Raw genomic sequence first — 12407 nt, forward strand, 5'->3', positions numbered from 1 at the left:
GAGGAATGTCAGACAGCGTCACCCCAAGATGCACACTGAGGGGCCTTCTTGTCTGTTAGGGGCAGATAAGGCAAGAGAAATTTCCCCTAAACAGCTTGGTTTCTGTGTATCGGGGCTGAAGAAGTTTCTTTGCACAATTCAACTTTACACAGCAGAACAGAAAAATACACAGTGGCGTCAAGGAGTTCATTACCTGGTTCTATCAGTCGGATCAGGCCTTCATGCTGGGCCACTTTGTCCTTCCAGCTCTTCGTCTTACTGGTGGCCATCTCCAGCTTCTTTTTAACTCCCTGAAACAAGATTTTGAATGATGCAAAACACACTGGCTGTTTAAGAGCCAGGTAACGATGAGCGGACACTTACTATGTGGCTTATGGATTTTCTCATCAAGCCCTCACAGCCTCTGTAAGAAGCAGGAACTATATCGCTCCCTTCTTACAGGTGTGGAAACCAGGATTCGGAGCCGTTAAGTAACCTGCCTGAGGCCACACAGAGAACCTAATCCACACTGATTACAGGTGAGTATAAAATCCTGTGCACCTGGTAGGGCGGCCTCCTCTGGGCTCCCAATCCACCTCTCATTGTCTGCTTGTGAGGAGAGGGGAATTCTTTCTCACCAGCTGGCGCCGGTTAGGCTCTGTCAGTAGAGGGCGCTACAGGGACACTGAAGGAGGAAGGCCTTTACTTCCAAATGCCCCTGCTTTTCTCTGCAGCTCCCACGGTATGTGGGACACCCAGGGTTCCCACCGCAGTGAGTTTCCGTGGCACCGCCCTGTGGGCAGTGTCAGCCAGGGCCCCAGAAGTGGCTGCTTGGTGAGTTCTGCCATCCAGTGGGCCATGGCTGAGGCCTCCGCAGGGAGGTCTGGATCACAGCACTGGGTTTACTGGGACCCTGCCCCACCTGTGTCCTTCCTCAGGTGTCTTCCTCAGTCCTAGAGGCAGTGGCTGCTGCCCACATCTGCCATCCCCATGTCCTTAAAGTTGTCTTCACCACTCCATAGCTAACCCCCGTCATATTCAACACCTGTTTATATTACATTTTCCCTGTTTGAATTGCTGTGTGGCTTCTCTCCTGACTGGACTGTCATATGCCTCACTGCCCGTAAAAATTCTTACTACAGCTGTTGACAGTTAAGCAACTGTTTTTTTATTTAACTTTGTTTTTAAAATTCAAATGCGCGTGTTTGCAGGGGCAAATCTACCTCATATTGCTCTAGCGCTTGCTTGCGCTCCAACTCCAGCTGTTCCAGCTGTGCCATGGCTTCCTGCAGGGCCCGCTCCTTCATAACGCGCTGGTTCTCCAGCTCCTGCTTCTCTGCTTCAGTCATCTGGATGGTCTGCTGCTGCTTCACGTGCCACTTCTCCAGCTCAGCCCTCTTGGAAGACTCTTCCTCCAGCAACCTGCAGCATGTGGAGCTCAGGATCAAAAGCACCTGGGGCACCACACCCGACCCAGAACTCCAGGGGGGCACACTTCAGAGTAGAGAACATTAGAGATCAACTAACCCACTTCTCTCATTCCACCAGGAGCAAGCAAGGAGCCAGAAAGGCCCACATTCATTCACAAGACTGAAAATGCCACCCACGTGTCCTGCTCAAAACTGTTTCACCCGTTTTTGAAAAAAAATTAATGATACTTAAGGAGGGCTTATAATGTGCCATGAACCTGGCCAATAGTTGTTATTTTCTAAATCCTCACAATAAGCTTAAGTACTATTATTACCCACATTTTAATGATGAAGAAACTGAGGCATCAAGGTTAAGTGGCCTGTTCAGGTCACTTGCCTGGCAGGTGATAGGGCCAAGTGCTGAAATTTGCCCAGTTACTACAATGTTCAAACATGTTCCATCTCATCTAGTGAAAACCTTTAGAATGGCTGATATTTAAACTAATGAAGGCGAGGGAAGGAGGAGCTGGCAAGAAGCAGAACAATAATAGACACCATTGTTCAGTAACCTGAACAATGACTACATGCCAAGCACTTTACCTTCATCATCATGGACCCCGCCCCCTCCAGAACAAGGCACTGTTTCTACTTTACAGAGGAAGCAGTGGAAACTCAAACTGCACAATTAGCAATAGGTTCACTTCAGGTCTGTGGGACTCCAAAATGTTATAAAATGTTACAGTAACAGGCTACCCACCTGGGAATTTCCAGATACATGGTACTTAAACAAACTAAACGAACATACAGCCCAAACCTGTACCGAAAGTATAAGCAGTGTGGTGAGGCACTAGGACAGGACACACCCCAAGCAGCTTGATGCTCAGTGACAAAGCCACGGAGCAGGCCAGTCACTACTACCTGAGAGTGCCTGCTCCTCTGAACCAACAACAGAAGGAGTAAAAGAGCCGACTGCACACCCCTTGACCACCCAACCCCTTCACCCCAGCCCCCACTGCACCGCTGCAAAAACTCCTCTGCGACATCCTGCAGAGTGGTTAATCCATTCTCCTAGAACATTCTCTGACAGGCCACCCGCTGCTTCACAAACTGGGCCAGTTCATTTACAGCAGCCTCAATCCTTAGGAAGTTCTTCCTTGACTAAGAGGAGCTCTCCCACCTACTACCCCCATTTCCATAAATCTGTACCCTCCTTAGATGTCTCTTGGAATGTGATGTCCACACCTGAGCACAACTCCACAAATGCACTGGTCTGACCAGTGTAGAGTTCATTCATGAGATCAGTCTGGGTCTATTATCCACCTCTTGGGATCTTTCCCAGGCACTGGGGATACAACAGTGAACAGGACTGGAAGCACCCCATGTCCTCATCCTGGTGTGAAAGCATGGGGGGCAGGGGAGAGGTGGGCACTTGCAATGCTTAGGCTGTCCAGTGTCTGAAGCCCCTTCACATGTCCAGAGAATCTGGCACAGCAGGTGTCTTGATGGAAAGCAGGGCTTATTTCCCATACAGAAGTCACAGCCAAACAGCTGCCCTCCTGCCCCTTGGCAGCCAGGACACAGTGAAAGCTGAAAGCCGAGCAGGGCTTGGCTCACAGGCTCCCCTCCTGGATCTTCGCCTCTGAAGCAGCTGACCCAAAGGAGTAGAGACAGTGGAGAATCTATCTTGCTAGTGGCAGCAATGTCCACTATCCAGTGATGGCAGGAGCAAGAACTGCCACACAGCACCAATGTTAGCGTAGGTGGCATCCCGACAACTCCTACCCTGGCCTGGTTTGGGCTGTGGTGCAGGTGGCTCTGCCCCCCTGGGTTCCCGCCTGCGTTCCAGGCCAGGCTTTTCTGCAGAACTGGTAGACTACTCAAGAGACTCCCAAAACATTATTGTACTACTTTGGCTAAACCAGGTTGGTTTCTGTGGTTTGCAAGCAAGCCCCTGACCAAAATATTAACCTCTCCGTGCCTCAGTTTTCATTTACACAAAAGTTATAGAAACCACACCCACCATCAAAGGTTTGCTGATGCATTGAATGTGATAATGCACATAAGGTGCTTAGGGCAGGGCCTATTGTGTAGAAAGTGCTCAGTAGCAGCTCTTTTCATTGCAAAGTCACTATTACCTCATTTGCTCTGGATCTCCCACATTCACTAAGGCTGCCCAGGAGTATGTGAGGGTTTTGGCAATCACAGCACAAGGAAATAAAACCCTGAATCTTCTCAAATGAATTGCTATCAGCCAGGTCTCCTGAATCCTGTACTTGTTCTGTTGATATTTTAAACGATCTTCTCGCTTTAAAACCATCATGCCAGCCTGTCAGTAGCTTTACAAATGCTTATCTTGACATTCTCCACGTTACCTATCTCCCTCATCTGCAAATGAGATGTAGGAGCAGAAGCCAATGCTCTGAGGAGACTCCCTACCAGGTGCCAGGCCTCACACCAAGCACATCTCATGCATTACCTCATCTAGTCTTCACAACAACCCTGCAAGGCTGGCAGTTACCCTTAGTTTATAGATAAGGAACTGAAGGCTCAACATAATTAAATAGCTTTTCTAAAATTACACAGGCCCTGACCAGATAGCTCAGTTGGTTAGAGCATCGTCCACATACAACAAGGTTGCAAGTTCGATCCCAATCAGGGTGCATACAAGAATCAGCTAATGTATGCATCAACAAGTGGAACAACAAACTGATGTTTCTCTCTCTCTAAAAAATAAATAAGTATTTTTAAAATGTCTAAAAATAAAATTATTTAAAAAATAAAATCACAGTTAGAAAGTAGCTGGGAATCAAACCCAGGCCTCAACCCAGAGCTCGGTTCCCAACTACCTTCAAATTCATGAAAAGTATCATCACATGGAAGAAAGACTGTTGTTCCATGGGGCCCCAGTAAGTAGAACTGGGATCCATTTACTCATTCACAAAATGATACAGGGTGCAGCCGGGGGGGCGGGCGGGCGTGCGGTGCAGAAAAGATTTGGAATGGTGTCCAGAACTCAAATATTAAGATGTCCTCACCCCCTCCAGGTGTCAGCTGGGGGAGGGGACAAATGGAGCAGGGCCATTGACAGCTGTTTTGCATAGCAACAGTTTTGCAGCTAACCTCTAGAATGGTCATTTAACATATATATAACCTCTAACTCGTTTCATAGATATGTTAAATAGCTGTGGCCATATTTTTGGCCAGGGAGAAGTGAGTGGCAGCTACTGAGGATGAAACTGGGGACTGATGCTCTGGGACAGTGCCTGCGAGAGAACCATGTGGCTTTAGCAGAGTGAGGACCCCCTATTGGCCAGGTGAGGGGGAGAGCCACGCTGTTTTGGAAAGATGTAGACCCCCTCTTCTAGCCATGGAAGAGAGAGCCATGTGGTTTTGCCAGAATTAGGACCCCCTCTTTCCCAGATGAAAGGGAAGACCACGCAGCTTTGCCAGAATGGAGATCCCTGCGGCCAGGTGAAGAAGACGTGCTTTTGGTGGAGTGCGGCTTTGGTAGAAGAGGCCCACGCGGCTTTGGGGTGCTCCCTTTGGCCGAGTGGCCTGGAAAGCAGGAGAGACTTTGACTGGAACTTGGTACAAAGAACTCTTGCCAGTGGAAAGTGCTGCATGACTTTGGATTAATTGGAGATCTTGCCTGGACAGGCGACACAGCTCACGTGCCAGCGACCTGAAAAATGGACATGTGCTCTTTTCCTGATTTATGGTACCCAGAGTTGGGACAGTGGGAGAAGGGAGCGCTGTGTGTGTGTGTGTGTGTGTGTAGGTGTATACCCTTAAAGACTTTAATATTTTAATGAAGGCATTAGGCCTGAATAGCATTAAATAAACATTTTGTTTCCTTTTCACAAATCTCTGGCATTGAGAGATTGTCTTTCCAATTGGCGGCGGACAGAAGAGCCCAATAGATATTAGTATACCGTCCTGGGGAGGGGCCTCTGTTTTCTGAAGAAGTTTTTGGCATCCCTCGGTGGGTCAAGTATTGCCCCCGCCTTGGACCCTTGTTCAGTAACAAAAATACTCCTTGGGCGCCTGCCGGGCTCCAGGTGCGGCACCTGTTGCCGAGACTAAGCATGCCGTGGGGCCTTACAGATCCAAAAATGTAGTGGGTAGAAGTTATACCGGGACAGATGATGGCGCAGCCTCAAGCCCTTTCCAATAATTGAGTTGTCCCCATGTCAGATAAACAGCTTTCTTCTGAGTGCTCATTCAGCAGAGGCGTCGGGATTACACATCGAAAAACCACACTTCAATTTTAATGTTAAAAAAATGACAAGACCCAGAGGGGGCAAGTCAAAGTTCTTGTATTTACACAAACTACTCTATAAAGTATCTCTGGGGAAGCTTAAGACACTTAAGGCAGAGAAAGGGTCTTCCATTGGAAGAACAACGAGATGCTAAATATTCCAGGAATGACACGCTATTGCTGAAAGAAAGGACCAGGAGGATTAACTAAAAAGCTCTTGACATTAAGATCTGCCTCATTTAATTAGTGCCAGACTTAAATGTTTCTATCCCAACCCCAGGAAGACTTCTCTTGATTTTTCTACCCAGAAGGCCTATCCTGGGAGTGGAAGCAAGGAGAAAGCCCCCTTTGCCAGTCTGACAAAACCACCCTCTGAACCAGGCCCAGCCTCCTGGGACTTCAGGAGAGGGACTCGAGGCACTTAAAAATGACCACCAGAGGGCGTCAGCTTATCTGTGTCAAGTTCCAAAAACTATGTTGAAAGAAAAATAATTTAGAATAGTAAAATAATTATAGTCATAAAGTGGCCTTTGCACACCAAGAATAAGTTAACTTTTGTGCAGTAATTTCGGCTTATCGGTACAAATGGGTACACATGTAATAGCTACATTTGCATTCAAAAGGTTGAAACTGTTTTGCTATATACTTAAATCAGAGGGTACAAAACAACTAGCCAGAGTTTTTTAAATAACAACACTCATGACTGGTTCCTATCCACAGACACCTTGATTCAGTCAATGTGGGACAGGCCCTGCATGTGTATTTTTTGGGAGATTTTACAGGTGATTCTGCCATTTATCACTAGTGAAAAACCACAAGTTTTTAAAATATATATATATACTTTTTCAAGGGTGAGATTGGACCTCATGAAATGGTCCTCTATGTCTCTTACTTTTTCCCTTGTATTTTCCTATGTCTAACTTTTTGCTCTAGTTATGGGTGATGTCCTTAACCTCAGCCTTTAGAATGCTAACCTGGTCTCTAGTCATATCCGCTTCACTGTATCGTCCCCACAGACTGAGAGTGTCTCTCAGGAGCAATCATTTGACTGCAGCTAGGAAAAGGGACTGGAGAGAACCCTGGTGAGGAGAGACTGGGAAGGAGCTGTGCAGTCACATGGATGAGAGGTAATGGTGACTCGTACAGGAAATCAGAGAGAAGTAGACAGACTAGGCTTATATTGAGCGATGAAGAAAAGGGAGGAGATGTAGATGAAAAAACCCACAAGTTTTATTCTCTAAAATTATCACTAATTCAAATGATATCACGCATTAAAAAATAATAATACTTTAATAAATTTCTAGAGGTATTTGGTTCCTTTTGAGATCTAATTCTCTCCTGTGTTGTAATTGGCCTCTCTCAAAACTGCAGAGAACACATGTATCATAGCTCACCTGTGAATTCTCTGCACGAGAGTAATCTACCTGTAAACTCCCCCCACACCACAAATGACAAAGAGGCTCAGAAACCATCTCGTGTCCCATAGAATGCCTCTCTACAAAGTCACACAAGACACAAAGCTTCCCATTCCCTGTATCTTGTGCTAATATCATTGCCAAAGGCAACTGGGTGGAGGCGGCCCCAAGAACTGTCACCATCACAGCACACTGAACACAGACCCGGGGGACCTACTGATGCCAGGCAATGCACGGAGCACTTACATTTCTATTCAGAAGATCATTTTTCCTTAACAGAATTAAAATTTTCCAAACTTGCTTATTTCTAAAATCATTTTGGCAAAGAAAACAACAAAGACCTCCTCCCTTCTCTTTCTGCCTAACCATTAAACAAGGCGCCCTGCTGCCCCACCTGTGGAATGGCAGCCGTGGAAAACCTGCCCGGGCCATCGCACTCCTGTCCCCAAAGCAGGGACCCGAAGCTCCACGCCTGCGGCTCACCCGCACTGACCAGCTGCCGGGACTGGGGCAAACGTTTTTAAAGACACCGAACAGGGAAGCAAGTCAGAACCTGAAGAGGCCAGCCCGAGTTTCGCTTTGGGGCCTTCAGGCCGCCTCGCCCTCCTTGCTGCTGCAGAAACCAAGCACCCAGAGTTCTCGTCCGAGAACATGACCATCATAGACAGTAAGCCTGACTTTAAAGTTCAAAGAAAGGATTAATCAATTAGTTAAAAATAAAAGCAATTAGTTAAAATAAAAGCAATTAATCAATTAGTTAAAATTAATCAATTAGTTAAAATAAAATAAGAAAAAAATCTAAGTTTTAGGAACTTCTAAAACTAATATTTCTAATAATAATAATTTAAGGAATGTCACTAATCCCAAATGACCAAATAGAAACAGCATATTTCCTCCTCATCCCCACAAAGGGGCAGCAACTCTGGCCTGAAGTGGGCCCCTGTCTCAGTACCATGGGCCCCTCTCTGGTCCGGAACACGTCACCAAAGCCAGGGTCTCACCAGAGCTGACCCTGGGTCTATGACGGGGGATGTCCCACCCAACGGACCCAAGGACTGCTCTAAAATAGATACAGGGCAGTCTTCAATCCCACAGCAAGACTCCCGGCTAACCCCAGATTGAGAGTAAACAACACAGCAGCCCAGCCCCAGGGGTCTCCTCGACACCCCCCCTCGGCAGAGAGCCCTCCCCCACCCCAGTGTTGTCACTACTGGAAACTGCTCCCAGAGGCACAGCACACAAACTGATCTGGCACCTGGCCTGAAGCTTCCGCACGGTCTCTTCATCTTGCCGGGCCTGTCTCTCATCCTCAAGAGCCTCCTGCAGCTTCAGGTACATGTCTTCCAGCTCCTGTACTCGCTGCAGATACTGCTCCAGTTCAGAGGATTTTTGGGCAACCTGTTCTTCCATCTGCTGTCTGATCTGATGGTATGAAAGGGTCACATTTAAACGCAGGTCGACTGCACCCTCAGGAAAACCCTCCTACTCCACACCCAGCCTGAGGGGTGACCGCAGCCCCAGTGGACCGTCCTTCGGTCCCCGAAGGAAAGATGGAGGAACTGAGCACAGCACTCCCAGGACTGACACCAGGGCCACACCCTTGAGTCCTGGGACAAAGGACAACCCCAGTGCTGTTTTCCTGCCCAGCTCCATTCTCCACCCTGTCCACTCCACACTTAGAATCAAGTTCTGGAAAAAACATGTTTCTCCGTATAACTTCTCTTTAAAGTCTTTTCTGTCTTCAAGCTACACCACCACAGTCTTCTCTAAAAGGAATGAATCTTTCCTGCATCAAAACTGCCACAGGGAGAAGGAAACGCCAATCTGCAGAGACTGCTCCGCTTACCTGGCTGCCCAGCACCTGCTCCATCCGCCTCCCACTCCCTCCTCCCTGGAGGGGGGGGAAGAGGGGGCTCGGGTTGCAGAGGCGGGTGCCCTTCAAGCAGCTAACTTAGTGTCCTAACAAGTTTATGGTTTCTCCCTTCTGAATTTAGAGTTTGAATCTCTGCCTTGACAATGAAAAGGCAAGAACATCCTAAACGTAATAGTGCACACATGAGCCTATGGGCCTACAGTTCCTAAAACAGTTTCCCTGGTACTACCTCACCTCTCCATCGTTACAGTCAGACAGATGGTGTGGTGATGCCCCTACCAAAAGGAGAGGGGACAAAGGCCCAGGAAGCAGGAGCAGAGGAAGCAAACCCAGACCTCTCTGGCTGTGAGGGTGGCCGTCCTCTATGTCACACTCACCTTCCTCTGTGCCCTTTGCTCTCATGACTCAAAATATGTCCGTCTCAGCTCTGAGCAACAGAAGGTTATAAAGGCAGTGTGACAAGAATCTGCGTAACAGGCACTGGGCTCAGACTCCCCCACACAGTAGAGCTCAGTGTGAGAAGACCTAAGCCCCAGTAACCAGAGGGATAGGACGGGAACCTCTGAGACGAATCGGAGCTGCCCAGAGCAGCAGCCCCGAGTTCGTGTGTTCTCATGGTGTGAACCCGTCATGGAACCTGTGTACCTGTCCCACAGCTATTTATTTTCCCAGCCCGGGGTCTCTGAGAAGGGAAAGAAGGCAAAGGGATGCCGCTGATCACTGCACCGGGACGGCAGGGCTGCCCCAACCACAGCACTCTTCACCCCTTCTGTACAGGTCTGCCCGGATGGTGCCAGCACACGGGGGTGCCCAATAAACTGATAACAGATGAATAAACAAACATCGAACTTCCCCAATGGCCCACTGCAAGCCAGGAGCACAGCCAAGCTGACGAGATGGTCTCGCTCCAGCCTCCAGCCCCCCGCCAGCCTGGCTCTGCGAGGGAAGGCGGCAGCTGTCCCCAGCCGAGGGCTACTCACAAGCTTCTCTCGCTCCAGCTCCGTGCTGAACCTGGCTTGTAGTTCCACTTGAGTCTGAAGGCGTTTCTTCTCTTCTTCTGCTGCCCGAGACGCTGCTTCTTCCAGTTTCTACCCAAGCAAAACACCCATCCACAGAAGAGCAGTTAGCGTTACAGTGGAAGTACATTGGAGAGAGAACGGCCACACAAACATCTCGCAAATCCAAACGTTCTTAATGTTCGGTAAATACAGAATAAAAACTCTCAGGTCCACCAGACTTCCATTCCAACAATTTTCCCAGTCAACACACAAAACAAATTCATTAAACGGACGACCATTGATGAGTCTGAACAACATTTTGCAATAGATTCATTGAGTTAAATGCACCTGCAGATGCATTCGTGAGGTTTGAGATCAATTTCTTGAGTTCTGCCTGTACAGTTTCATCATTTTACATGTTATTCCTTAAAACTTTTACCAGCACTCAGTTTCTGGAAGGGGGTCATGAGGAACTGCAGAGACCCCTTCCCCAGTAAAATAACAACTAAACACAAAAACAACCATTTAAAATCTCTGAGAATTATCCTAAGGGCATGCAGCAAACAGAGAACATTGATCCAAGAAAATCAATGAAATCTCAGCACAAACAGTGAGTCTATGGCATCTGAGCCACAGTGCAGCCCCCTCCCTTTCCCCCAGTGTCAGTGAGAAGGAAGCTCTACCCCAAGGCAATGGAACCAAGAGCACGGGGCACCCCCTCCTCAGCTCACAGTCCAGGCCGAGGCATCTCCCCAGGAGGGGCTGGCAGCCAAGTATTTCTCATCCATCTAGCTCCATGTTGCTGAAACCCTATTCTAAGCACCAGTGGCTGAGAGGTATGCGGCTCTCCTCCTCCACCACCCCCACTGATGGGATAGAGGTTCTGCCTCAGGGATGACAGCCGATCACCCTTGTCCCAACTTGGTGGGAGGGCAGAGGTTCCACACTAGGAGAAGCAAACTGAGACCAGAGGTGACCACGTAGTTACAGGCTCGTACAGCAGGGTTTCACACCAAGAGAAGCAAGACCACTGACTCTACCCCAGCTCCAGGGCACTGAAACAGGTGGTTTGCCCAGGGAGAAAGGCGGGCTCTGAAGCTCTCCCTGAAGAACTTGATTTAAAACACTGTGAGGAGTTCAAGACTGAAGATACTCTTGGAAACAACGGAGATGCTGGTGGGAAGGAATAAGGAGAGGCTCGAAACTCCATGAGACCAACAAACTAAACCACATGAGGTTTCTTTCACACATCAATGTTTCTCTCCCTCTTTTTTCCTCCCTCCCCTCTCTCTAAAACTGATCAAAAGTTTTATCATTTTTCACTCTAATGGTAGATCTATGTCATTATATCGTACATGCGCCCAAACCTACAGAATATAGAACACCAAGAGTGAGCCCCAACACAAACTGTAACTTTGGGGTGATCATGAGTGTCAGTCTAGACTGGTGAGGCACCGCTCCCGCAGGGCACGGTGAGGATGGGGGAGGCTCTGCGTGTGTCGGGGCAGGAGGCATATGGGAAATCTCTGTACCTTCTTAATTCTCCCGTGAACCTAAAAGTAACCCCCCTAAAAAGTCTTTTTAAAAGTTATTTGGGTAAACCCTTTAAAGAAATCTATTCATTTATTTTTAAAATACCATGATTTTTCTTACTCCTTCTTCTTAATCACCTCAGGCCTAACAAGTCATACAAAATTCACAATCTGTAACCTAATTCCAGGTGATTAAAATATTCATCAGAGTAGTATTTTTCTAAAAATGCTTCAGTGGGAAATTGGAGAATTTTATTTCTTGATAAGAAAAAGAAAATGATAGATTATTAGGGGATCTATAATAATTGTCACCATTTACCCATCAAATCCCAAATTAGTTGCTTAAGTAATTCTATAAAACTAAGTAGTGGAGAAGCCATCCAAGGGGCCTCGCAAGGCCTCGTCAGCTCAGGTGCAAGGCCTCGTCAGCTCAGGTGCGCACTCACGTGACGCAGAGCAGGGCACACACACGTTGCTGGGGGCCTGGGTCCAAAAGAATTTAAAGGGATGCCTGATGGATGCATCTCAAATGCATGATGCTAAGTCAAAGAACCCAGTCTCTAAAACACACTTACTGAACGATTCCATTGGTATGACAATTTGGAAAAGGCAAAAATAAAGGAACAGAAAAGATCGATGGTTTCCAGGGTTGGAGTGAGGGGAGGGTCTCAATACAAGCAGCAGTGTAAGGAAATCCTTTGAGGCACTGGAATTGTTCTGGAGTCTGTCTGTGTTAGTTGCAAGAACCCAAGCATGCATACAAACTCATAAAACTACACTAAACCACAAACTTGCTGTTTGTAAATTTCCTATAGAAGGAAGAGAAGACACAGGAGCTGCTAAAATATTGACAATATTCTATCTTGACTTGGGCAGTAGTTTCAGAAATAGCAACTTTATTTGTGCGCACATGTTTCATACTCTCCTTTGCATGGATGGCCCA

General features: G+C 47.5%; 1 protein-coding gene across 2 annotated transcripts in view; it reads right to left on the bottom strand.

Annotated features, from left to right (window-relative positions):
- The window catches only part of SWAP70 (switching B cell complex subunit SWAP70), a 74191-nt gene that overhangs the window by 1478 nt on the left and 60306 nt on the right, over positions 1-12407 (bottom strand). For both annotated transcript variants that reach the window (XM_037050088.1, XM_037050087.1), the window contains exons 8-11: positions 9915-10022; positions 8317-8483; positions 1203-1401; positions 194-290 (exon numbers count right to left, since the gene is read on the bottom strand). In XM_037050088.1, coding sequence (XP_036905983.1) covers positions 194-290; positions 1203-1401; positions 8317-8483; positions 9915-10022 — 571 coding nt within the window. The remainder of the gene's footprint in view (positions 1-193; positions 291-1202; positions 1402-8316; positions 8484-9914; positions 10023-12407) is intronic.

The sequence above is a fragment of the Sturnira hondurensis genome, unplaced genomic scaffold, assembly GCF_014824575.4.
Source record: "Sturnira hondurensis isolate 20B ecotype Veracruz unplaced genomic scaffold, ASM1482457v3 Scaffold0006505, whole genome shotgun sequence".
Lineage (NCBI taxonomy): Eukaryota > Metazoa > Chordata > Mammalia > Chiroptera > Phyllostomidae > Sturnira > Sturnira hondurensis.